Source organism: Plecotus auritus, assembly GCF_963455305.1.
Source record: "Plecotus auritus genome assembly, chromosome: 7".
Classification (NCBI taxonomy): Eukaryota; Metazoa; Chordata; class Mammalia; order Chiroptera; family Vespertilionidae; genus Plecotus; species Plecotus auritus.
The window spans coordinates 35,632,929-35,656,605 of record NC_137774.1 but is presented as its reverse complement, the minus strand read 5'-3'; the positions used below and the strand labels follow the sequence as shown (position 1 = coordinate 35,656,605).

Sequence of the window (23,677 nt, the reverse complement as noted above, 5' to 3'; positions counted from 1 at the left end):
TGGCTTTAAGCAGAACTAATTTTACCATAGGCTAAATGACATAAACAAGAGTTAAGTCTCGCAGTGGTCGGCAAACTCATTAGTCAACAGAGCCAAATATCAACAGTACAACAATTGAAATTACTTTTGAGAGCCAAGTTTTTTAAACTTAAACTTCTTCTAACGCCACTTCTTCAAAATAGACTCACCCAGGCCGTGGTATTTTGTGGAAGAGCCACACTCAAGGGGCCAAAGAGCCGCATGTGGCTCACGAGCCACAGTTTGCCGACCACGGCTCTAGGGCATCTCATCAACATTATAACAAGCACCTGCTGTACTAATATTAGTATACCCAGTTTGCAGATGGAGAAACCGAGGCACAAACGTTCATTAATCTGCTGAAGGCCTAGAGCTAGTAAGTAGTCAAGGGGGGGGGATGGAGAGCCCGACCCCTCTTCCTTTTCTTTGAACTCCTTTCAAATACGTATCCTTTTAGTAATGATAACCACGCCTCCGAATTTTGGTACAGTTATTCATAGTTTGTAAGGTGCATTTCACATGTATCTGGCTGGTCATCTGCCTGTTCACCCTCCTTCAGTTAATACAGGGTGTCCAAACAAAATGTATACACACTTTAACAAATTTAATCACTTAATTTTCATTCCTTTCCAGGTTTAACTGATTTGAAATAATGGGTGAAGCCAGATTAAGTTTTAAACAAAGAAAATTTATTCTAAAATGCCACTAGACTTTTTTTTTATGGGGATACATAAAAGATAAAGTTTATGGTACAAAACTGGCAACAGTCGATGAATTGAGGGTGCACGAATACCTAACACAATGATTCTTGATGTTGGGGATTTCAGTGCTTCATATTATCAGCAGTGCCTGGATCAGAACGGTCATCAGTTTGAAAACAGGCATTGACACAAAAAATGATTAATTTCTGTAGATTCTTTTAAATTTTGAAAATGAGCTCTGTGTTAATAAACACTGACTTTGTAATCATTGGATGTGTGTATACATTTTGGGGGGACACCATGTATTTGAGTGCCTAAGCACCTGGCATTGTACCAGGTCCCAAAAAGGGTCACCTGATCCTCTCAACCCCACGGAGAAGAGAGATGGTAATGGTATTATTCTCATCCTCATACAGGGAAACTGAGGCTCCAGGACGTTATGCATGGCTTGCCCAAAGCCAGTGGTTTTCAAACACATGTAAAGAACAATATGGGCCAGTATATACATATATACACACACATACATACAACACACCAAAGTTTCATGATACGGTGCTTATTATGTGACACGTGCTAGTACTTTCTTTCTCATTTGTATTTAAATGCTGGTTCAACCCATTCATAGTCAAGACGCCCGGTTTGTAAAACAGTGCAATAAGTCTGTCATTAATGGCAGAGTCGAGTCTTGCCCTAGTTCCGCCCCAGACCAGAGTCCTCACTGATCTGCCATACTGTCCTTCACTTGAAAGCATGACTGTGCTTTCCAATGAACTCCGGTGAGAATTACCACAAACTCAGCCCAGTGTGTTACAAGGGCCTGCACATTTCTACCGTTATCCCTTGGCTAATAAATGCCACGCCCCCTGGAACACTGGGTGACAACATCTTAAAAGTACAAACACGGGCATCCAACAATTCCTGTAAGAATGTGTTTCTACTGATCTAGAACTTCAGGTGCCACAATCCCTTCATGTTCAAATTCAGGTGCATCTAATAGCGCTTTCTCCAAAGGCAGAAACATCTTACACCTGAGTAGCCCTTTTCCCTTTGGAAAACATCTTAATAGTCTTCTGGCTTCACCCATTATGTCAAATCGGTTAAACATTTTCATAGGATTCTCACAACAATGCCTCCGGCTTGGAGAGCAAACCAAGGCACCTTCACCAAGGGCTGGGGTTGGTCTAACGCCCCGGCGCTGGCGTGTCTCAAAAGGGCAGAGAGCCCGCCACCTCACATTTCCTGCCAGAGAGCCGTGGATGGCGCAAATGGTTCCCTATTGCAGGAAAAAGGGAGGACCGGGACCAGCACTGACAAAAAGGTCTCAACATGATTGGTGGATGGAGAACTCCCAGGGTCCAGTGTGGAAGCAGTGGGCAGACCCCCACCCGAACAGATGGATTAGTAACGCCCGTGCCATGGTCATGGGTAATGGAGCGCTGGCCGCCCCCAACCTCGTGGTGCCTCTGCTCCCGCCTCTCCCTGGGCAGGTAATGGAGGGTGGGGGCTGAGAGGCACGGGCCCTTGCTGGCAATGACCCCAGCTGCTAGTTCAGGTCCTCTTTCCTTCCGACTCCAAAAGCAGTTCAGGAGCATGACAGTGTCCAAGGGGGGGACCAGGAGGCTCAGAGTATGTACTCACCAGCAGCAGGGCTTCCAGCTGGTTGATGTAGATCTCCTCGCTGGCCAGGAACCCTGAGAGGACCAGCTTCCTCATCTCCAGGCCTTTCCCTGCTTCCACCTGTGTGAGAGCAAACCAGAATGCTGAGTGGTCTGTTTCCTTCCTTTTATCTCCTCTTTCACTAACACTTTTGTATGGGGTAAATGCCACATATACTATTAGAAAATCTGGCAAATACAAAAATATAAAGGGAAAAACAATCACCATATTCCTACACTAGCTTCTTCTCTTTTTTTGTTTCATTTTGTTAATCCTCACCTGAGGATATTTTTCCATTGATTTTTTTTAGGGAGAGGAGAAGAGAGAGGGAAAGACAGAGAGAAATACCGATGTGAGAGAAACACATGATTGGTTGCCTCCTGCACGGGCCGGGGAGGAGGCTGCAACCAAGGTACGTGCCCTTAACTGGAATCAAACCCGGGACCCTTTGGTCTGCAGGCCAATGCTCTTTCCACTGAGCCAAACTGGCTAGGGCTCCGATGCGAGCTTCTTGCTTTGTTTCTCTCTCATCCTTTTTTCCACATTTCCTTATTTGATACCCATCCATCCATCCACCTATTCAACCTCATAATAGTGAACAAGATAACAAAGGACCTGGCCTCATGTGTGTGGGGGCAGTTCAATGGGGGGACGTAGTTAAGAAGGGAAGTCAGAATCATGGCTGAGGCAGGGCATGTCCCATGGAAGGGCACAGAAAGGGCATGGGGAGGCTCCCTTTGGAAGTGATCTATAATCTGAGAGGAGGGGGAGAAAGAATGGGATGAAAGTGGCCATGGGAACCCCAGCTGTGTGGCCTTCTAGCTGCACCTCTGACTTTATCTTCCTGTCCCCAGGGGTTCAAATTCGCAACAAAAGATGCCAGCTGTGGCCCTGGCAGGGTGGCTCAGTTGTTGGAACATCGTCCCCCTTCATCCCCCTACACCCCCTTGGTAGGATGGGTATGAGCAGCAAACGATCATTGTTTCTCTATTTCTCTCTCCCTTCCTCCCTCCCTCCCTCTATCGAGGAAAGCAAATGATTGGGTGAGGATTAAACAAGTTATAATAATAATAAAGAAAAGAAAGGGGGTGACTAGCTACAGGGCCCTCAATCTTAACCTTGCACCCCTCCTACCATTTCCTGACTGCCTCATTCTGTATGGCACTGACCTCCTTCCCGCTCCATCTCTCCCCCATGGTGGAGATCATGCCTCATTTAGCTCTGAATGCCCATCTTGCTAATCTCTTACCTTCGGTTTCACTCCTCCCCTCTGCTGTGGTCTAAGGCTTAGACTAAGCCCTCAACACCCCACTCTGCAGGCCGACTCTTCTAACTGACCCCTGCCTCTCCCTCCTCCCTCCACTCCACACACCAGCGTCAGATCCATCTTCTGAGAACGCCACCTTCCACCTGAGGTTTGTCAAGGACTTAAGTCAATACAGCAAAATGTAATTATCTGGGGATTCAGTTAAGTTATTCATCCACTTATTTATTCACTCAACAAATATTTACTGAATGCTCCCCAGACCCCATAGATAGAACAGGAAACAAACACACAGTAGTCCCTACTCTCACGCGGCTTATCATCTAGTGGGAGAAAAAGACACTAAAAAGAAAACAAAAACCAAGTAAATGTAAACTATAATATGGGCCCAGCTTACTTACTTAAACACCTTCAGTGGCTCCTAGTGCCTCTCCCTACCCTTCCCGCTCCCCACAGCCATCGGATCTGTCTTCCCAACAGGCCAGAGGTGTTCCAGCGTCTGAGCGTGTCATCCCTGCTGCCTCAATGTCTTCTCCTACCCCGGCTCTTTTCTTGTCTGAACCCCACCACCCCTTGAAGGCACAGCTGCAGTCTCTCTGGCCTGCAGTGTCTCTTGTATGGAGTCTGCGGCATTGACCCCTGAACCTGACGGGTGCCCTGGTTCATGACCTGCCCGTTGACTTCGTAGGGCTCTGAAGCACCTGCATCGCTCCTGTGCACTCCCTGGAGCCCAGCGCCACGTGACACCCTACCATGTGGGCACCTAACGTTTAGTAAGGCTTGTAAGTTCTTTCCACTCTCTCATCTGGCCTTCAAATGCCTCCTTGAGATGGGTACCATATTTTCTCATTACACACACAGAAATAAGACTTAAAAGAGGGAAGGGGCTCATCCAGGGTCACAGAGCCAAGAAGTGGCCGGGATGGAATTTGACCCCAGGCCTGGAACAATGAATTCCGTGCTATTCCACTGCTCGGATAATGTCCTCACTCGTTCTCAAGCATCAGATGCTCACCTGGAATCTCAAGCAGATCCCTCTCCGGGCTCAACAGCACGCCCTGAGCATAGTCTGGGAGAGCCGTGCGAAGCTGTCAGAGATTTCCCAAGTCCTGAGAAGCAAGGCTTCCCGGAACCCAGCTGCCTTCCCTGCCCTGGTGTGCTCACATGCTGGCCGGCCCTTTCCCCAGGTGAGCCTGGATCCTTGGCCTGTGAGCAGATCTGAGCTGGAGGCTGCTGCCCCACCCTCACCCCATCTCTGGAATGGTATCTGACCCAGTGATAGAAGAACAATATCATGCCAAACTGGTCCACACCCCAATCTCCCAAACCTGTGGCTATGCAATCTCATATGGCAAAAGGGACTTAGCAGATATGATTAAGTTAAGGATTTTTAGATGAGTTATCCTGGACTATCAGTGGACCCTTATGTATCACAAGAGTCCTGTGAGAGGCGGGCAAGAGGGTCAGAGAAACAATGAGCACAGAAGGAGAGGGCAGGGAGGGAGGGACAGGCCGACTGCAAGACCGGAAGATGCCACACTGCTGGCTCCAAAGACATTCCATGAGCCAGGGAATGCAGGAGGCCTCTAGACGCTGGAAAAGGCACAGACGGACACGGATTCTCTCCGCCAGCGCCTCCAGAAGGCGTGCAGGCCAGCTGGCCCTTGTAGACGTGTGTAAGTGAATAAATGTGTTGTTTTAAGCCACTAACTGTGTGGTCATTTGTTGCAGTGACATTAGGAAACTAGTGTGGACGCCATGGCCACGCTTTAGGGAAGGACAGTGGTTACTTATTGATGCCTTCCCAAGTACCAGGCACGGTTCTAAGTGCTTTCCATGCATTAACTCACTGAAGTCCCACAACCTGGAAGGTGCTATCATTATTCTACCGAGTCACAGAGTGGAAACTGCCATCGGCTCGGAGCTGTCCACCGGGCAGGTGGGCAGCACACCCTCCAAGGAGCAAGATCAGAGCTCGGAGCAGGGCCCCAGCCTGCTGCCTTCCCAGCCTGACACGTGGGAACTCTCCCTCCGTGTAGGGGGCCGGCACTCTCCTGCTGCACCCCATTCCCCTCCTATTTCCTGCCAACTAAGGGTTTGTCTGAGGGCCTGAGAGTCACTTGGGGAACACTGTGAGCTGAACAGTAGAGCTGGCTGGACTAGGACCAGAGCGAAGACCTGGTGATTCACGGCCCCCATGAGCCTTCATCCACCCTGGCATGAGCCAACCCCTGTGCCAGCCCCTTCAGCAAGACCCCTCCTTAAGAGACTCCCACCTCAGAGTCCAATCTTGAAAGGGGTCCCCAAAAGGGACTAAGGAGTCACCCCTGAGAGTCCCCACTCTGGGTCACATTCATTCTGAAGTGTGGGCTGGCATGAGGGTGGAGGTGATGTGAAATTAAATCCAGTTATCACCAAAAACTTCTTTCATCTTTGCTTTCCTCAGACCCATGTTCCTGGTTTAGAATTATCAGGACATTCACAATTGTCTCTTTAATCCTTTGGGGCTATTCTTTTTTTAAAATTTTTTAAAAATTGATTGATTTGAGAGGAAAGGAGGGAGAGAGAAATATTGATTTGTTCTACTTACTGATGCATTCATTGGTTGATTTTTTTTTTTTTAAATTCTCACCTGAGGATATGTTTTTACTGATTTTGATAGAGAGAGGGAAACATCAATCGGCTGCCCTCACTGCCCCCCCTTGCAGGCTCCCCAAGCAGGAACTGAACCCCCAACTCAGGCATGAGCCCCAACTGGAAACCCAAGCGCAACCTTTCTTTGGTGCATGGGACGATGCTTCAATCAACTGAGCCACCCAGCCAGGGCTCATTGCTTGATTTTTGTATGTGCCCTGACTGGGAATCGAACCGGCAACCTTGATTTATCAGGATGATGCTCTAACTAACTAAGCTACCCAACCAGGGCCCTTTTGGGGCTGTTCTTATCTCATAAAATGTCAGGGCTCAACATTAACTCATTCACACCTCACTAGGTGCCAGGTACTGGGAATACAAGTGAGGGAGACAATTTCTGTCCCAAAAAGCCCTCCAGAGGTGCCCATGTGCCAGCATCTCCTGGGCGAGTTCTCTAAAGAGTTCAGGTTCCCCCAGCACAGGAAAGCTGCCTTCTCCGTGACACCACCCCCACTTCCTCCCCACGGGGAGCTTATGAAATGCGGCCCGGTGGGCTCCTTCATCCCCAGCATTTTACACAATCTGCAGTCCCACAGTCTGTCGGCCTGAGGGCCCCAAATCCAAAAGCTCAAGTCACTCTGGCGGGGACAGTATCTACAGGCAAGGCATGGCCAACTCTGGCCTAGTCTACTACACTAGGGACTAAAAAAAGCTCCCGAAGGTTTAGTTCTAGGCCAAGCCAGCCAAGCCAATCTGTCCAGGAGCTGTGATCTCCTCCAAAACAACAAGGAGGACTGAAGAGGCAGAGCTGCCTGTGGGTCAGAACCTTAGGCCCTGCGGCTCCACATCCGCAGAATTCCACTCAGGGACCACGCTAGTTTGCCACGAGCACCCAGCGGGGTCTGCTCAGAGCAGGTGCCACTGCGCTTAGGAGCTGTGTCCATGCCAAGCATCAGCCTCAGGCCAGCCAGCCCTTCTCTGGGTTGAGACAGTGCAGGGACACCCACCGCTCCCTCTCCTCTCCTCAGAGCTAGATACCGGGGAGGTGTCTGCCAGCAAATTCCTCAGCAGAATAACGAGCAGAGAGGACAGGGGCAACTGCCGGGGGACAGACGAAACCCAAAGTCCACTCTCCTAAGGGAGGACCCCTGGATTCTGGGCTCCCAGGTGTCTGACGCTTTTGACAGGCCCCCTGGGATCAGCAATGTTTCCAAACTTCAGTTGTTCGTATGCCACCTTTGCAGCTGTGTCCTACTCACACCCCCCCTCCCTGCACTACTATTTACTTAACATTGTTCTTTATAACTGACTTCTTAAAAGCACAGCCTTATCCCACGTATAACATTTGAAATCACAGGAAAGATGCACGAATTATATTCTCCCTAACATACATTAAAATACCTACCTAACTATTCAAAGTGCAAAATACATATCCAGGCGCCACCTAAAATCATCATATATGTGGCCCCCACTTCGGGAAACATCCACATGGGAGCCACAGGTACGGCCATCACTGCCCGTGAGGGAGAAGAGACCTGGGCAGACGACACAGAGATCTATGCATTCAGACAATCCATTAAAAATTGGCACAGAATAACACCTGAGGGGTTAATCCGCATTATAAAAGGATTTTTATTCCTGACAAAGAGTTCCCTTAGATGGCAGCATTCATATCGCAAGGACCCTATTAGCCCTCCGTACCTTTAAATAGAATTGTATCAAAGACTTTTGGAAAGTATGAGACACTTTACAGCTGGGAGGTGATGTTGCCATCAGTATTCACATTATTATTTGTTTATAGATCATTAACTCCTCAAAGGGAAGGGTGGGCTGAAAGACATAGCAGCACCCCCCAGCCCCAGCTCTGGAGAAAATCACTGCCATCTTCACTTCTGTCCCCTAAGAAGATGAAGTATCTTGGAAATTACACTGAAAACAGGATTGATTTATAGGCCTGGCATCTGGACATATGCTCAAGGAACATGGCAGCTATTTAAGGTAAGTACTCCTGAAGCAAAGTAATAGAAAAGAGAGAACTGTCTTGGATTCCTACCAGCTGCTGAAAAGAGTCTATCTTGCCAGAGCGTGCCAAGACGGTCCACAGCCCAGGGCAGGAGCACACACTCCAGAAATGCCCCTTGACCACACACGTGCACCCAGTCCAATCCTGACTCAACTAGAAGTGATCTCTCCTCCTCTGAATTTAGTCCCCTTTTATCAGAACCCTTCTCATTGGCCCTGACTACTTTCTCATTATATTGCTATAATCTGTACACTTGCCCCCTAACCCTGAACTGTGAACTCTGAGTTCTTCTCATCTCCTTGCTCATCTCATCTCCTCCCCCGGCCAGAAAGTGCTTTGAATAGAACACAACCTGACAGTGTTTGTTGAATGAATCAATGAGCTTTCTCACCATCTATCTCCAGCCACCCTGCTTGTCTTCTCCCTCTAATGACAGCCTGGCCTGGGCAGGAGGAAGGCATCCTAGAGGGGTTCAGAATGAGACAAGAGGCCTGGAAACCCCCAATATTCATGAAAGGCCCCCTCCCCCACGCTGGAGACAAGTCCAGAACACCGAGGCAGCAAGGTAGAGGGGAAGACTCACAGGGATCGGGGAGGCGCGGCGTTTTGTGTGAGGTGTGCCCAGGACCTCTTGGTATCCAGGTGCTGTCTCTTTAGAACAGCTTTGAGATGGAACAAGGCCAGGCGCATGGTACACCCGTTGCAAGCCCCATCGAGCCTCGCTCATTCCACACATTCACTGGGCACCAGCCAAACACCAGCACTGCACAGCATTCCACGATGAACACAAGGTGGCCCTTGCCCTCAAGGATAGGATAGAGCAGGCAGATGCCTCACGTCCCAAGCAGAATGAAATATGGCTGAGACTCAGGTAGAAGCCAGAGTCCAGAGTAAGGGTGGACCCATATGGCAGCATATCTGCAGATCCCATCTGTTCTGGGAAGGGTTTCTCAGAGAGGGTCCATTAGGAACCCCACATGCTGTGTTCTTGGTTCATAATCACACTTTTCCCACCCTGCTTCTGGTAGGGAGTCTGGTCAGACCCTAAGTACAGAGGCTTTCATGGGCCCCACGAGGAACATGACTTACCCTCAGGGCTCGGAGCTAGCTCCAGAAGAGCCAGGGTGGGGCACCAGCCACCATCCATTACAGCTCCTCACTGCTCTGCACCCAGGCCTACAGCTACGCTCCACCCAAGCTCTACACTTCAGCCATCTACCTTGGGCTGCAGTCTATTTTTACCTCCATTAGCTCCTCCTGGAAGCACACTGTAGCGTGGGTGGGGCAGGGCCGTGATCCCATCTTACAGGAGGGACGAGAGGTCCAGAGAGGCTCGAGACAGCCTCCTGCCCACAACAGTGCTCTGTGCACCGTGCCCTCGGGGGTGCCCCACAGATGGGTGCTCTCTTTTCAGGCAGCCGTGCTTGCAGTCTAAGAACTCGCTGCCATACTTTCTAACTGGCCTCCTTTCTGGCCACAGAACAGCGAGGAGGTGAGCAAAAGGCTGAGGTTAGAGCTCTTAGGAGTGGGGGGAGAGAAAGGAAGACCGCTGATTGGTCAGTTGGGCGGTTGGTCAGTTGGTCGACTGGTCGGTGTGCCATGCCTCAGGCAACACAGGTGTGGATTCTAGAGGGAGCCCTGCCCTGAGCAGGAGGTGCAGAGAAGGGGACTGATGCAGCCACGCCCCTCCTGCTCTAGCTCTAGGGCAACTTCTCTGACAGGACAGGGGCATTGCTGCCAAGAGTGCCCACAGCCCGAGTGGGTGGGCTGGGGTCCAGCAGATGCTTCCCGCATATGCCCGCCTTAGGAAAAGTGCCTACCCACCTTGCTTCTGCCTCAGAGCCAGCTGTCACCTTCCCCCACTTCAGCAACTCCAATCCTCTTCCTTCAAGGAAGCTCAGTGACCTCTGGTGCTCTCCCTCCTTCCCTCCCTCCAAATGCTCTTGCCGAAGCCCAGACTCACCAAATCTCCTTGCTAGAAAGAGAGTAGCCCCCTTGGCCTGAACTTCCTAAGTGCACTTATCCCACTGTTGCCATGGAAACAATGAATTAAGGCCTCCTGGTTTCAAATCAGCCAGCTCCTCTGGGGCAGCAGGCTCACACCACTGCCATACCCGCCAGGTGACTCATGTCACCGCCAGTGAAAGCCCCAAGCACAGCTGGCCGGGTAAAGGCAGCGGCCACTCCCCCTGAGGACAACTGGTCCATGGGAGGAGGCAGGCACAGCACCTCTCCCCCAGGAGCAGCTGCCGAGTGCACAGCCCCTCTCATCCCCTCGCAGGCATGCGCCAGTCCCTCTCAAGCAGAGCGAGGTTCGTGCACCAATCAGCCATTTCTGCCCGCACACAGCTTCGGCGGTAGAGAGCTGCTCGCCCTGCCCCCTCCCTCAACAAGCATCCAGGGCGTGTCACATTCCCACCTTCACAGCCACCAAGAAGGGGGACCCTGAGCCAGGGCTGGTCGGTGTTCCCAGCTCGCATTCCTCCAGGAGAAACACATCTTCATCCTCCAGAACCTTGTCCAAAAGGCCTATTGCCTCCTCTTCCTCTTCCATGGCAGCCGGAGCCGCGGAGGGCAAACAGGAAGCAGGGTCCACGCAGCAGTAGCAGCAGCAGCAGCAGCAGCAGCCGTCGCCGCCACCGCCCCGGAGGGAGGCAGGCGCGCAGGGAGGGGAAGAGCGTGCAGGGCAGGCCTAAACCAGCATGCTGGCCTCCCCGGAGTCAGCCCTGGCACCTGGCCACCGGCTCCCGATGAAAGGCTCCATTATGAACCTTTTCCTGTAGCCGCTTCCCAGCCCTCCAGAGTGCCGGGCTGCGGGGCCGCCTCGCGCGCGTCCCGCCCTGAGAAAGGGGAAACGGGTCCGCTGGGGCAGCCCCGTGGGCCTCGGCCGCCTCTAGGCAGCGCTCCCCGCCGCCGCGATGTCAGGGCTGTCAGTGGAGGAAGGCGCGCGGGCGGAGCGGGAGGCGCCCCTGCGCGGCCGCCGGGCCCTTCCTGCTGTGCGCGCGGGCCGGGCGCAGGCGGGGCCCCGCGCTCCTCGGCCGCCGCTCGCGAGGTCGGTCCCGGCGCCCCGCCGCCGCCGGCCCCGGCGATCCCGCCCTTTCTGGGCTCCGAGGTCCGCGTTTGCTATTAATACACAGGAAATGCACAACTTGACTTGCGAGGTGGAGCCGTTCCCTCTGTGGTCACCGGGCCAGCCGGCTGGCGGAGGCTTCTGGAGCGCGGAGGAGGGGCGAGGAGGCCGCAGACGGGCCGGGCGCAAGGGGAGGTCGGCTTCCCAGAGACAGGCTTTATTTACAGCCCCTCTCCAGGGCCGGGCGGGAGCCGGCAGGGGGAGGAGCGCGGGAGCAGCTGCCCGCACAGCCTCGCTGGCCACCCGGGCCCACTTCAGTGTCACCTTGGATCCCCATAAGCCTGAGTCCCTTCTCACCTCTGCCTCAGGCTCTGACACCTTTGCGGAGGTGAGGCGGAGGCCGAGTGAGAAACCAGTTTCCAGCCCACCTCGGGTTGGGGGAACAAGGCTTTGTGCAAAGAAGGCCTGACCTGCCTCGCTGCAACCAACGGAAGCATAAGTACCAGCCAGGGTCTGCAGCAGGGGCCACCTGGATAGTGGGAGGTGCCACATCTCCTACTCACAGATGCTGCTGAGATTAGCGTTCCACCTCTTGGGACTCTTTTCCCTCAAGAGGGACCTTGGGCCCTAGCCGTTTTGGCTCAGTGGATAGAGCGTTGGCCTGTGGACTAAAAGGTCCCGGGTTCGACTCTGGTCAAGGGCACATGCCCAGGTCGCGGGCTCGATCTCCAGTAGGGGGCGTGCAGGAGGCAGCCGATCAATGATTCTCTCATCATTGATGTTTCTATCTCTCTCTCTCCCTTTTCTCTTCCTCTCTGAAATTAAATTAAAAAAAAAAAAAAAAAAAGGAGGGGCCCACACCACAGGAGAGGGTGATCCAGGACAGGGACTATGGCCAAGCCTGTCCATCCCCCACCCACCCCCACCCCTGCCCCCGCCCCGCTTCCCTTGCTGCTTCAACAGTTACAAAAGCTGAATCCATCCGGGGGGTAAAGGGCACATTCTGGTTCCCTCGCCTGGATTCAGAGACGGGGGCACATTCTGGTTCCCTAGCCTCGATTCACCCACTCTCATGGGGGAGGAGTTTTGGGCAGGACTCGAAAAAACTTTCACAACACCTAGGGCAAAGGTTGCAAACTCCAGCACCCATGATGGTGTAGATAAGAGCACCGCAATAGTGTAGATGAGATCAATCAGCAAAATGAGCCAGGTGGGGGCCAGGTGAACTGAAAAAACCGCCACTCAGCTCCGGTCCAGCTTATGGCTGCCCCATCTTGGATTGTTAAAGAGAAGCTGGAAATCTGGATTCTTAGGTGATACCTCTCGATTTTAAAATGATGACAGGTAAATTGCATTTATAAAAACCACAGTGCAGTCAATAATATTGTGGTAACTATGAGTGGTGCCAGGTGGGTACTGGAAATATTAGGGGAATACTTTGTAAAGTATATGATTGTCTAACCACTAGGCTGTACACCTGAAACCAAGACAAAATAATATTGAAAGTAAACTAATTTAAGCCCTAGCTGGTTTGGCTCAGTGGATAGAGTGTTGGCCTGGGGACTGAAGGGTCCTGGGTTCGATTCCGGTCAAGGACACATGCCCGGTTGCGGGCTCAATCCCCAGTAGGGGGTGTGCAGGAGGCAGCAGATCAATGATTCTCTCTCATCATTGATGTTTCTATCTCTCTTCCTCTCTGAAATCAATAAAAAAATATTTTTAAAAAGTAAACTAATTTTAAAAAATAAACCATGGTGTGGTCTAAATGAAATGCTATCTGGGTCCTGAAGTAGGCCCACAGACAAGGTTGCTGCCTTCTTGCATCTGGTTGTTTCTTTGAGAGAAGGTTGAGAGGGGGAAGGAGAGGGAGAGGGGAAGAGGAGGGGGAGGGGGATTCCCTGAATATTCCTTCTGTCCCCTTTCCTCACTGGAAACAAATTCAGCTTCACACCCTACCAACCCACCGCTTATCTTTATAAGCCTGTATAATAGGTGCCATCAACTAGGTAGATCAACTGAAAACTCAAGATTCTGAGTGGTGAGCTCCCAAGCTCCAGCCCCATTCAAGCCCCCCCCCCCCCGCCACCCCCATCTCCCACCAGCCCCTCAAGCATATCTCCAGCCAGGGATTCCCTTGTAATCTTCCTGATGCTTCCAGCTCACAATTCTCTCTCCCAGTACACAGTTGCCAGGACCAGCCACTGTGGCTCTTAATGATACAGTGTCTGAGCTATCCATCAATTTCACATTTGTGCCTACCACCAGCCTCCTTATGCACCTGTCACATCCCCGTCAGGTGGCAACTGTGTGGCCACAGGGGGAAGAGTCAAACTCTTTGGACCTCACATGGAAAAGCATTCCAAAGGAGGGGGAAACGTGTACTGTCCTTGGCCCACCTGGTATCATCACCTCTCCTTTTCAGTGGGCACCTCAGCTGAACAAAGGGCCCTTGGCTGAGCCTCCAAGCTGGGTGGAGGGTTGAGGAGAGAGGAGGGAAAAAGAAAAGAATGGGCATGATTTCTTATCCCACCTTCTCCCCCAAGGTCTGTGGATGCTCTAAGCTCTGGGGGTGGGGGGGGGGGGGTTCCTGCCTTTCTATTAGAGCAGAGAACCTGTCCTCAGCAGTGACAGGCTCCTCCCTGTCACCAAAGCTGAAATGCAAGGGATTGGGGGTAGCTCTCTGGGCCCTCTGGGCTGACAGGGTTCCACAGAGGCACACCCGCCCCATGCCCCGCCCTCTCTCTCACTCACTGGTTTTCCCCAGGCCCTGCCCGAGCTGGTTATAAATAGCCAGGGCACATCTGAAGGGCCCTTTCAGCCACAATTCCTCATTTGGTTTGGGAGGATGAGGCTATGCCCAGAGCCTGGGAACAACCAGGCCTGGCATTCCCCAGGACACAAGTGTGCCAAACCAGGGCTCTGTGCCACAGTGTCTGACTCCCATCCTACAGGCTCCAAGTGCATGGCAGGGGCTGCACCTACGGTCAGACAGGCAGGTGGCCTGGGAGAAGGGCCTAAAAGCGCAGGGGCCCTCCTGTGTCCCTCTCCTCACCCAAGGGAGCAGGCCGTGCCCCGTGAAGTCTCCTAGAGCAGCGGTCTCCAACCTTTCGGACCTCACGGACCACCAATGGTCCACGGACCACTGGCTGGCGACCGCTGTCCTAGAGTATCCTCATCTCCATTCCCATGTCCCTCTTCAGCATGGTGAGACTGACATCCACTTCTTCCCTAACCCTGAGACCTCTCCGAAGCTGCTCCTGAATATCCATGGCATTTCTACGCTACCCCATCCCCATTGGCGGGAAATTCCAGTGAGTAACTAGAATGCCCTTCCAGCTCCACGGGGCACACAGACTCCACTCAGATGTCCTCAGTCTGTCCCCCCACTCCCCCCACCCTATGGAGGGGAAGTGACTCACATGTCCCAGTGATGCTCCCTCCCCCTCCCCTGCAAATGCCCAGAGCCAGCCCTGGACCTGAGCTTCCTCCCTGGGTCCACCACGCTCTACCTACTTCAGCCCGGCTCCTGATCCTCCACTCCAGAGAAGCAGCCCACTCCAAAGGCCCCTAAATTGCCTTTTTCCAAAATCAGAGGCCTCCCTCTCTACCCCTCTGTAGTCAGGACATTCTCAAATCCCTCAGCTTCCATGACTGCGCTGGGGCTACCTCTGACCACTCGGGCAGGTAAATCCTTCTTCCTCCTGCCTCCTATACGTGTGGTCACCCACTCAGGACCCAGGCCTCAGTCCTGTGCTCTGCCCTCAGGAACTCGGCCCTTTTCATTTCTAGGCCATTGCTAGTCCGTCACCATCGGCACCTCCAGCAGCTTGCTCAGCTCTGAATGTGGCATCTGTGCTGTTCCGCTGGACCCCCTCACTCGGAAGTCCCGTCCACGCCCCTCAACTCCACAGAGCCAGACCCATGTGCCCCTCCCCCTCCCTACACCGGCTTCCCCTTCTGGCTTCTCCACTTCTGTTGGCAGGGCCGCCATCTTCCTTCCCTCAGGTCCCACATCCCTTTTATCCAGTCCCTTTGGTTCTTCCTTCTTTTCTTTTCATTTTTAAAAGATACTTTATTGATTTTTAGAGAGAGAGGGAGAGAGAGAAACATCAATGTGAGAGTGAAACATCCATCGGCTGCCTCCTGCACACTCCCTACCAGGGATCAAGCCCAAAACCCGGACATGTGCCCTGACTGGAATCGAACTGGCAACCTTTCAATGCACGGGACGGAGCACAACCAACTGAGCCACACTGGCCAGGGCCTTCCTTCTTTCCCTTTTCTAAAGCCACCACCCAAATCAAGGTTTGCAGCATCTCACACCTGTACAACCACAGTAATATTCCATTCTGACTCCTGTTCTTGCCTGTCCTAGCTGTTCACACATTCGTTCATCCAGGCCCAGAGAGAAGGCCTGGCATTACAAACACTCAAATCTGGGCGACACGACCCCTCACCATTAGAGTGCTCTCCACCTTAGGGGTGAAGGAGACATGAACAAACAAGGCAGAGTTCTCACTGATCAACACCGTGGCCACGGGTCAAAGGCACTAACGCTGCCTGAAAGGAAAAGCTTCACAGGAGAGTGGCTTCTGAGCAGCATCTTGAAAAGGGGGAGGTTTCCAGGCAAAGGGAGGAAGACGAGAAAGGAAAACGTTCTGTAAGGAACACCAGGAAGCTCAGCTGATGGAAGAGAAAAGGGGCAGGTGATGGACTTGGAGAAGTGGCTAGAACTACACCTTGGAGAGTGAGGGGTGTGGACTCCCCCATGGGCATTCACCAAGCCCACACTCTCTTCTCTTTTTAAAAAATAGATTTGTATTGATTTCAGAGAGGAAGGGAGAGGGAGAGAGATAGAAACATCAATGATGAGACTCATCGATCGGCTGCCTCCCGCATGCCCCAACTAAGGATTGAGCCTGCAACCTGGGCATGTGCCCTGACCGGGAATCGAACTGTCACCCACCTGGTCCATAGGTCAATGCTCAACTGCTGGGCAAGCCCACACTCTCAAAGCTACCTCAACCCCATGGCCTTCTCTCCATCCCCTCATTCCCTTACCCACTCCGTCAACAAGTATTTATTAATTGCCTACTGTGCTAGCATTCAAAACACAGCCACAAACAGGACACTTCATCTCCCTCCATGGGGCTGTTGGTCTCAGGGACAGACTGACATTGTGAGCCCACGGCAGTGCCGGGGACGCGCACAACCTCACAACGACAGCACTGAGGTACAACTCTTTCAGAAAGAATATATGGAAATATCTATTGTGATTTTAAACACTCACACCCTCTGACTCAGCAACTCCGCTTTAAGGGATTTTCTACAAAAACATTTCTATGAAGTCGCAAAGATTAGTACAAAGATGTTCATTGCACTGGTGTTTATACGTGTAAAAGACCGGAAACAGCCCAAATGTTTATCAGAAGGGGATTGGTTAGGTGAATTACATTCATAAAATGCTGTATATAATCATAAAGAAAAAGGAAGTGTATCTTTACTGACATGCAAAAATGTCCACTTGTTAAGTAAAATAAGAACAAATTGCATAACAGTACCAATAGTATGAAATGCAATCTCACTTTACATACACACACAGATATGTCTATACGTCTATCTATGTATATCTATCTATATACTACCTCACGTGGAAAAATAAGGAGACAGATAAAACAGAACCAATTCTTAACGGAAGTTTTCTTTGTAGGATGGAACTTCAGACTTTCACTTTCTGTATTATACAGTTCTGTAAAGTTATAATTGTCAGTGATGTAATCAGGGAAAATAAAGAAGTTAAAAAAAGAAGTGGGGTAAGTGCTATGATTGGGAAAGTAGAGTGAGCTCTGGGAGGGCCGGGAGGCAGACAGGATGGTGTGAAGCAAAGTGAAATGAGTTCAGTGTGGGTGGCGAGTATTCATTCATTCAACCAATATTTATTGAGCATCCACTGTTTGCCAGGCACAGTTCTAGGCACTAGAATTTACAACGAGCAAACGTTTTGTTACAAAACTGGCAAAGCTTGCAGGGCTCACATTCTCCTTGGAGGGATTGGTAATGAGCCCACAGAGGTAGGCAGGGGTCAAGTGGTCATGTCAGGTAGGGCCCAGACAGTATTACAACATGACAAAGGGAAAGCATTGAAGGGTTTTAAGCAGGAAGTGACAGGGCCATTCTTCAACGCATTTCTCCCGCTGACATCAGATTACTCTTTCTAAACACTGCTCACCCTGGGCCCCGCAGGAAGCCCAGCCAGCCCAAACAAGGGCAGTGGGGCTCTTGCCTATGACTCAACTGATCCCATTGTTGACAACAGCCTCTGCTGCTTGCCACCCCCTGAAAGGACCAGGTACAGTCTCACCTTGGGGCCTTGTCCTAGGCTTGAAGCCCCTTCTCCCTCCCTCCTCTTTGCCTCTCAACTTTCTTGGCAGCTCAAGCCCCACTTCTGCAATTTCTGGAGCTCAGTATATCCTGGGCCAACGAGAACTGACCTCCATGGGCCAGTGCCAGGGGCAGGCGGAGTTGGCTGCAGCCGCAGATGGAATCAGATTCACCCACTTCCTGATAACTGTGCCCCTCCCTCTGCCTTCTCTTTCTCTGTGGTAGTAGAAGGCATTCCAAAAATCGTTAAGTAGAGTTCAACTACGTGAAGCAAATGTTGAGTATAAGCCAGTACATGACACTGTTTGTATAGTAAAACAAATAAACAAAAACGAAACAAAAAAACTCCCCTGCATTCTGGGTTTGAATCCTCTCTCTGCCTCTTGCCAGCTGTGTGACCCTAGGCAAGTCATTCAGACTCTGTGGGCCTCAGTTTGTCTGTAAATGAGGGTAATTACAGCACCAACTCCAGGGTTGCAGTGAGGACTAGTACACACAGGGCCATACACATGAGCCAAGCCCTCAGTAGGCACCAGCCATTCTCTTCTTCAGCAGTGGTGGGGGAGTCCAGAAGTGGGGAGCCCTAGCCCACTCCCAGCTACACCTCCCACCTCTTCCAGTGAGCCCAGTCCCCAAGCCATACCGGACCATCCTCCTTTCCTTAAATCTCCAGAGGTTTCCCCAGAGCTTACACCTTTATCTAGAATGCCCTTCCTAACCAGTGCCCGGGCAGAACACTGCCTCCTCTCTGAGGCTGCCTCCTCCATGCTCTCCTCCTTGATTGGCCCCACCTGAAGTCACATGACTCCCCCCTCAGACTTGTACATCTCTCAAGCTGTTGCACAGATGGCCTTGAAATAGAGGAATTGTGTGTCTCTCTCCCTGAATGTGTGTGTGTACAAAGGGGAAAGGGGCAAGCCCTGTTCATAAAAAGTCCAGCGTCCAGAACCTAAAAAAGTAGATGCTTAGTCCTGGCTGGTGTGGCTCCGTTGGTTGAGCATCGTCCCATGCACTGGTTCGATTCCTGCTCAGGGCACATGCCTGGGTTGTGGGCTCAGTTCCTGGTAGGAGGCATGCAAGAGCAGCCAATCTTTCTCATTGATGTTTCTCTCCCTCTCCCTTCCTCTCTTCTCTAAAATCAATACAAACATTTTTTTTAAAAAAAGTGGTGCTCAGAAAATACAGGGCAGATTATGGCCAAGTGGGAAATGACCAGGGAGAAGGGAGGGCAGATATGGCCAAGTGGAGATGACCCCAGGAGGCTTACAGGGCGAGGCAAAGGGTCTCCCAAGGAGATAATTCAAGGGCCCAGGTTAGGTGGGTGATTCTTATAAAAACATGATGTGGGCTCCTAGGGCTAATGGGACCCCAAAGTCACACAGTCCTACCAAAGAGAATCTCCTCTCTACCTCGGTCACCAGCCTCTGCTTGAATCATTCCAAGGCCTGGAAGCAGATTACCTGTCCCACTGGTAGACAAGTCTAACACTTGAAATATCCTTAATAGTTACTCAAATCTTACCCCATGCTAACTCTATTCTTTTTTTTTTTTCAAAATTTAATATATTTTTATTGATTTCAGAGAGGAAGGAGAGGGAAAGAGATAGAAACACCAATGATGAGAGAGAATAATTGATCAGCCGTTTCCTGTACGCCTCCTACTGGGGATCAGGCCCACTACCCCGGCATGTGCCCTTGACCGGAATCGAACCTGGGACCCTTCAGTCTGCAGGCCGATGCTCTATCCACTGACCCAAACCAGCTAGGGCACTAACTCTATTCTTATCCTGTCCTCCAGGGCAATACGGGATAGTCTTCTTTCATTTTAATAGGGCAATACTTTGAATGCAATGAGTATTAAAGGGCGCAGAGTAAGCAGTCCCCTCCTATTCCTGCCCAGACACCCGTCCTACCATGTAGCCCTGCTAGGACGCTGTGACTGTAGGCTCCCCCTTAGCCCTAGGATCCGACATCAATAGAAAGTAGTTTCATAGAAACCATCTAGGCAACCTGAATGCCCTGACTTACCTTCACCCTGCCCGTAAGCCTCCTGGGGTCACTGCCTGGATACGTCTTTTCTGCGCACCCACCTTTCCCCACCTGGTAAATGCCAAATGTCCCCTGAAGGACCCCTCCCTCCAGGACTACTGTTCCAGACCCCCATGTTTCTAACCTCCTTCTAGGCCAGAGGTTCTCAACCAGGGGTGATTTTGCTCCTGAGGAGATGTTTAGCAACGTCTGGAGACCTCGGTCGTCACAACTGGGGCTTGCTACTGGCTGAGGACAGAGAAGCTGCTGGACGCCCTGCAATGCACAGGACAAGCTCCCACGGCAAAGAACTACCTGGCCATTTCCAGAGCACAGACTGCTCTAGACACACTCCGGAAGCAGAAACCAGGCCCTGAGGAGGGGGTGGGGGGAGCATTTACCAGTCAGTGCCAAATAGAGCGGGCCAGCACTTCCCTCCTCCCTCAGCTCACATACCTGGTGGTAAGTCGGTGTCAGCAAGGTGGGCTTAAAGGGAACACCCTCACCGGGGGGCCAGGGAGAAGGGAGGGCAGAGTATGGCCAAGTGGGAATTGGCTCAAGGCAACTCTAACCTCTTTCCAAGCAACGGGGTCTCTGTGCCTCTCTCCTTCCCCTGAACCCCCAAGGTGGCGCCCTCTAGAGGGGAGACCTTTGCCTGGCAGGAATGCCACTGCGAGCAGAGCCACAGGGCCTAGAGCAGGGATGGGGAAGGTCCAAGAGCAGCCAGGGCCAGGGGCTCCTGAAGAGCTAGGTTCCCATCCAGGGAGCGATTCCGAGGGGTGCTCTGGCTGCTCGAGTACCCCACCCACTCACCAGCTGTGGGACCTTAGGTTCTGTGACATCTTTGCTCCACATAATCTGTAAAATGGGGCCCTGATGGCGCCTACCTCCCAAGGTTGTGAGGACTCCGTGAGTCGATATCTATAAAGTGCTCTAACAGTGCCCAGCATTCAGCAAGTGCTATGGAAGGTTCTACTCCTCTGCTTCTTCCTGCACACAGGCAGGAGGGGAGGGGTCTGTGCGGCCCTCCACATAGAGAAAGCCGGCAAGAGCATCCTCCACGTGAAAGAAAGCACCGGCACCCGCTAGGGGAGAAACCAGGTGACGACGATGGAAAACAGCGAGTCCCTGGGATAGGAGCCAGCCTGCGGATGGGACGTCCTCTGCCCTTCTGCCCCGGGCACGAGCCCCAGGCCACGCAGCCCCGGCCCCCTGGCGGCTCCCCTGTGTGCGGCCAATACCTCGAAGGGCTTCCGCAGCACTTGTTCCAGGGGCATTTCAGCACCTCCTGGTGTGACTGTGTGGGTCAGTCAGCCTCCCTCCCCCAGCCCCGAAGACTCCAGGGCTCAAGGGTAGAGACGGGGTCTGGTTGGGTGCCCCTTCATGTCCACAGTGCCTGAGGCCTGTAGGAGACCAGCAAACCTTCCCTGAATAAATGTGACTTTGGAAGCAGCCTGGCTGGCAGATGTGAAATACACTCATGAACGATGATCCCAGCACACTGGCGGGGAGCAGATCCCAGACAGGGAGGCTCCAGGTCGGCCAGGTGTGCTTCACCAGGGAAGACCAGCTCCGAGCCAGGTGTGCAAGCATTTTAATAAATAGGGCAATATTAATATTAATAGGACAGGGAGGGCCCGTGTTTGATGGAGCTGAGGGTCACCACGAGGGCACTATGTCTCCCTGCTTCTCAACTACCCCCCGACCCCGAGTCTTTGTTTCCACATCTACAAACTACGTGGTTGGCTCCCCAAGTGGTTGGAGGCATTAGGTGGCAATGAGGCCCATGGGCTCTCACACAGCACCTGGCACGTAGGAGGAGCCAGTTAGTCTCCCCTTTGCAGTGAGGATCAAAGATCCAGAAAGGGAGAGACCGGAGCAAGGCTGCTCAGACAGGAGGCTGGCGACCCGAGGACAGCAAGCATGTCTCTGATTCCAGCGGCAGCTGGCAATGCCGGGAGGCATAAAGACCACAGGAGCCGCTAACCTCCCCAACCCAGGCCTGGAACACCGAGAGGGAGCCAACGGGGACCCAATCTCGGATGCTCCTGCGCTCCACGTGGCACTCACCTAGTAGCAAACTCCTTGTTTTGTCACCTCAAATATCAAACCCCAAGTCTTCAGAAGGAGCCGAGGAAGAGAAGAGATCTGCCCCAGCTTCATCCCCTAAGCCTGCATCTGCCCTCCTTTCCTCCTCCCTGGCCATCCCAGGGCTTCTCAGTTCCTTTCCACAAACTCGAGGGGAGCACCCCTAGGAGCCCTCCTGCGAGCTGCTGTCGAGGGCCATGGAGATGATGGGGGCAGTAACTGTGTGTGTTTCCCAGACAGTGAAGGGCTCAGGGATGGGCTGTAAAAGCTTCACAAGGGAGATGGTGTCTGAACGTACCTGGCAGCACCACACAGACTCAAGCGTCAGAAAGACCGAGTTTAAACGTCTGGCCACTGGCTTGTCTTGGGCAAATTAAGTCAATTCTCTGAGCCTCAGTTTCCTCAACTGTATGGTGATCACTGTACCTACCGTATGGGGTTGTGGTTGGCCTCAAATGAGGCCACCCGTGTAAAAGGCTCAGTGAAAATCTAAGTATTCGTGAGGAGGAGAAGGGGCGGGAGATGAGAAGGACGACGATGGTGATCATTTGGACTCTCCCCCATCTTTATCTTTGGATTTTCCTGCAAGTTGGAGTCGGAACCGCTCAGTACAGCCTTTTATTAGACCCCTTTGGACCTGCTGTGGGTATCACAGGAACTACAGAATGAGTCTGACATTGAGCAATTCCTAGTTAAGTTATAAGCAGACCTGACAATTCACCAAGCGCTCTGTCTCAGGGAAGCCTCGACACAGCTGTGCGAGGTCAGGAGGAGGAAATGCTCAGTATCTTCACTTTAGAGATGAGTACAACTGGAGCTCAGAGAGGGTGACTGACATCCCTCAGGTCACACAGCCGAAAGGGGCAGCGCTGAGACAACACCCAGCTTTTCTCTCTCCCCTGTGGCCCCTTTTTACTGCACCTCCCAAGAGGGTAGACTAAGACTCCATAGCTTGCGTGCGGGGAGCAAGCTTTTCTGTAAGACCATGGTCCTGGCAGAGGGATGGAGTACCCCCTCCACCCCCGTCGTCAGCTGAGCTGGAGAGTCTGCCCCTCCTCCCAGGGCTCACTCTCTGTTGAACTGAACCGCCAGTTGTCAGTGGTCTGGCCCTGCAGGAAGCTCTGCTCGGCCTGGGCTTGGGGAGAGTGAGGTATCTGCAAGGCAGGGCTTTAGGTTTCACACTGGGAGTGGGGGTGCTGCGCAGAAGAGCAAGGCTGCAGGGGAGTGTTGGGGAGTGAAGAGTGTGTGTCCTGCCAACACCACGGAGACCTGGCTTCATCTGGCCACACTGGGCAGGACCGATCCAACCCCAGGAGGGAGGTTGCTAAAGCAGATTCAGTCTGTCCAGCAAACATTCATCAGACCGGGCCCTTGCTTTGTTCCCGGCTTCCCACCCCTCTAAAAGCCTGTGAGAAAAGTTTGTGGGCCCCAGTCACCAAGGACTGAGCACCCCAGTGAGCCGGGCCCAATGTTGCAGGCCTCACCTGAGCTATCCCAGTCTATCAGCTCAGGTAGTTAGTCTATTAAAAATGTTTTTAAAATTGATTTCAGAGAGGAAGGGCAAGAGAGAGAGAGAGAGTGAGAGAGAGAGAGAAATAGCAATGATGAGAATCATTGATCAGCTGCCTCCTGCATGCCCCACACTGGGGATCGAGCCCCCAACCCAGGCATGTGCCCTGACCCAGAATTGAACCATGACCTCCTGGTTCACAGGTTGATGCTCCACCTCTGAGCCACAATGGCCGGGCAGTTAGTCCTATTTAGAGGTGAGAAAACTGGGGCTCAGAGGGGTTATGACACTCCTCCAACGTCTCC

The 23,677-nt window shown here is 52.3% G+C and overlaps 1 protein-coding gene across 6 annotated transcripts in view; it reads right to left on the bottom strand.

The window, feature by feature from the left end:
• The window catches only part of ABR (ABR activator of RhoGEF and GTPase), a 188,689-nt gene that overhangs the window by 73,826 nt on the left and 91,186 nt on the right, over positions 1–23,677 (bottom strand). For 5 of the 6 annotated variants that reach the window (XM_080681597.1, XM_080681601.1, XM_080681602.1 and 2 more), the window contains exon 3: positions 2,358–2,456. In XM_080681597.1, the coding sequence (XP_080537723.1) occupies positions 2,358–2,456 (99 nt within the window). Of the gene's footprint in view, positions 1–2,357; positions 2,457–10,715; positions 11,232–23,677 lie in introns of those variants that run through there. The other variant, XM_080681600.1, reaches the window with a different exon arrangement.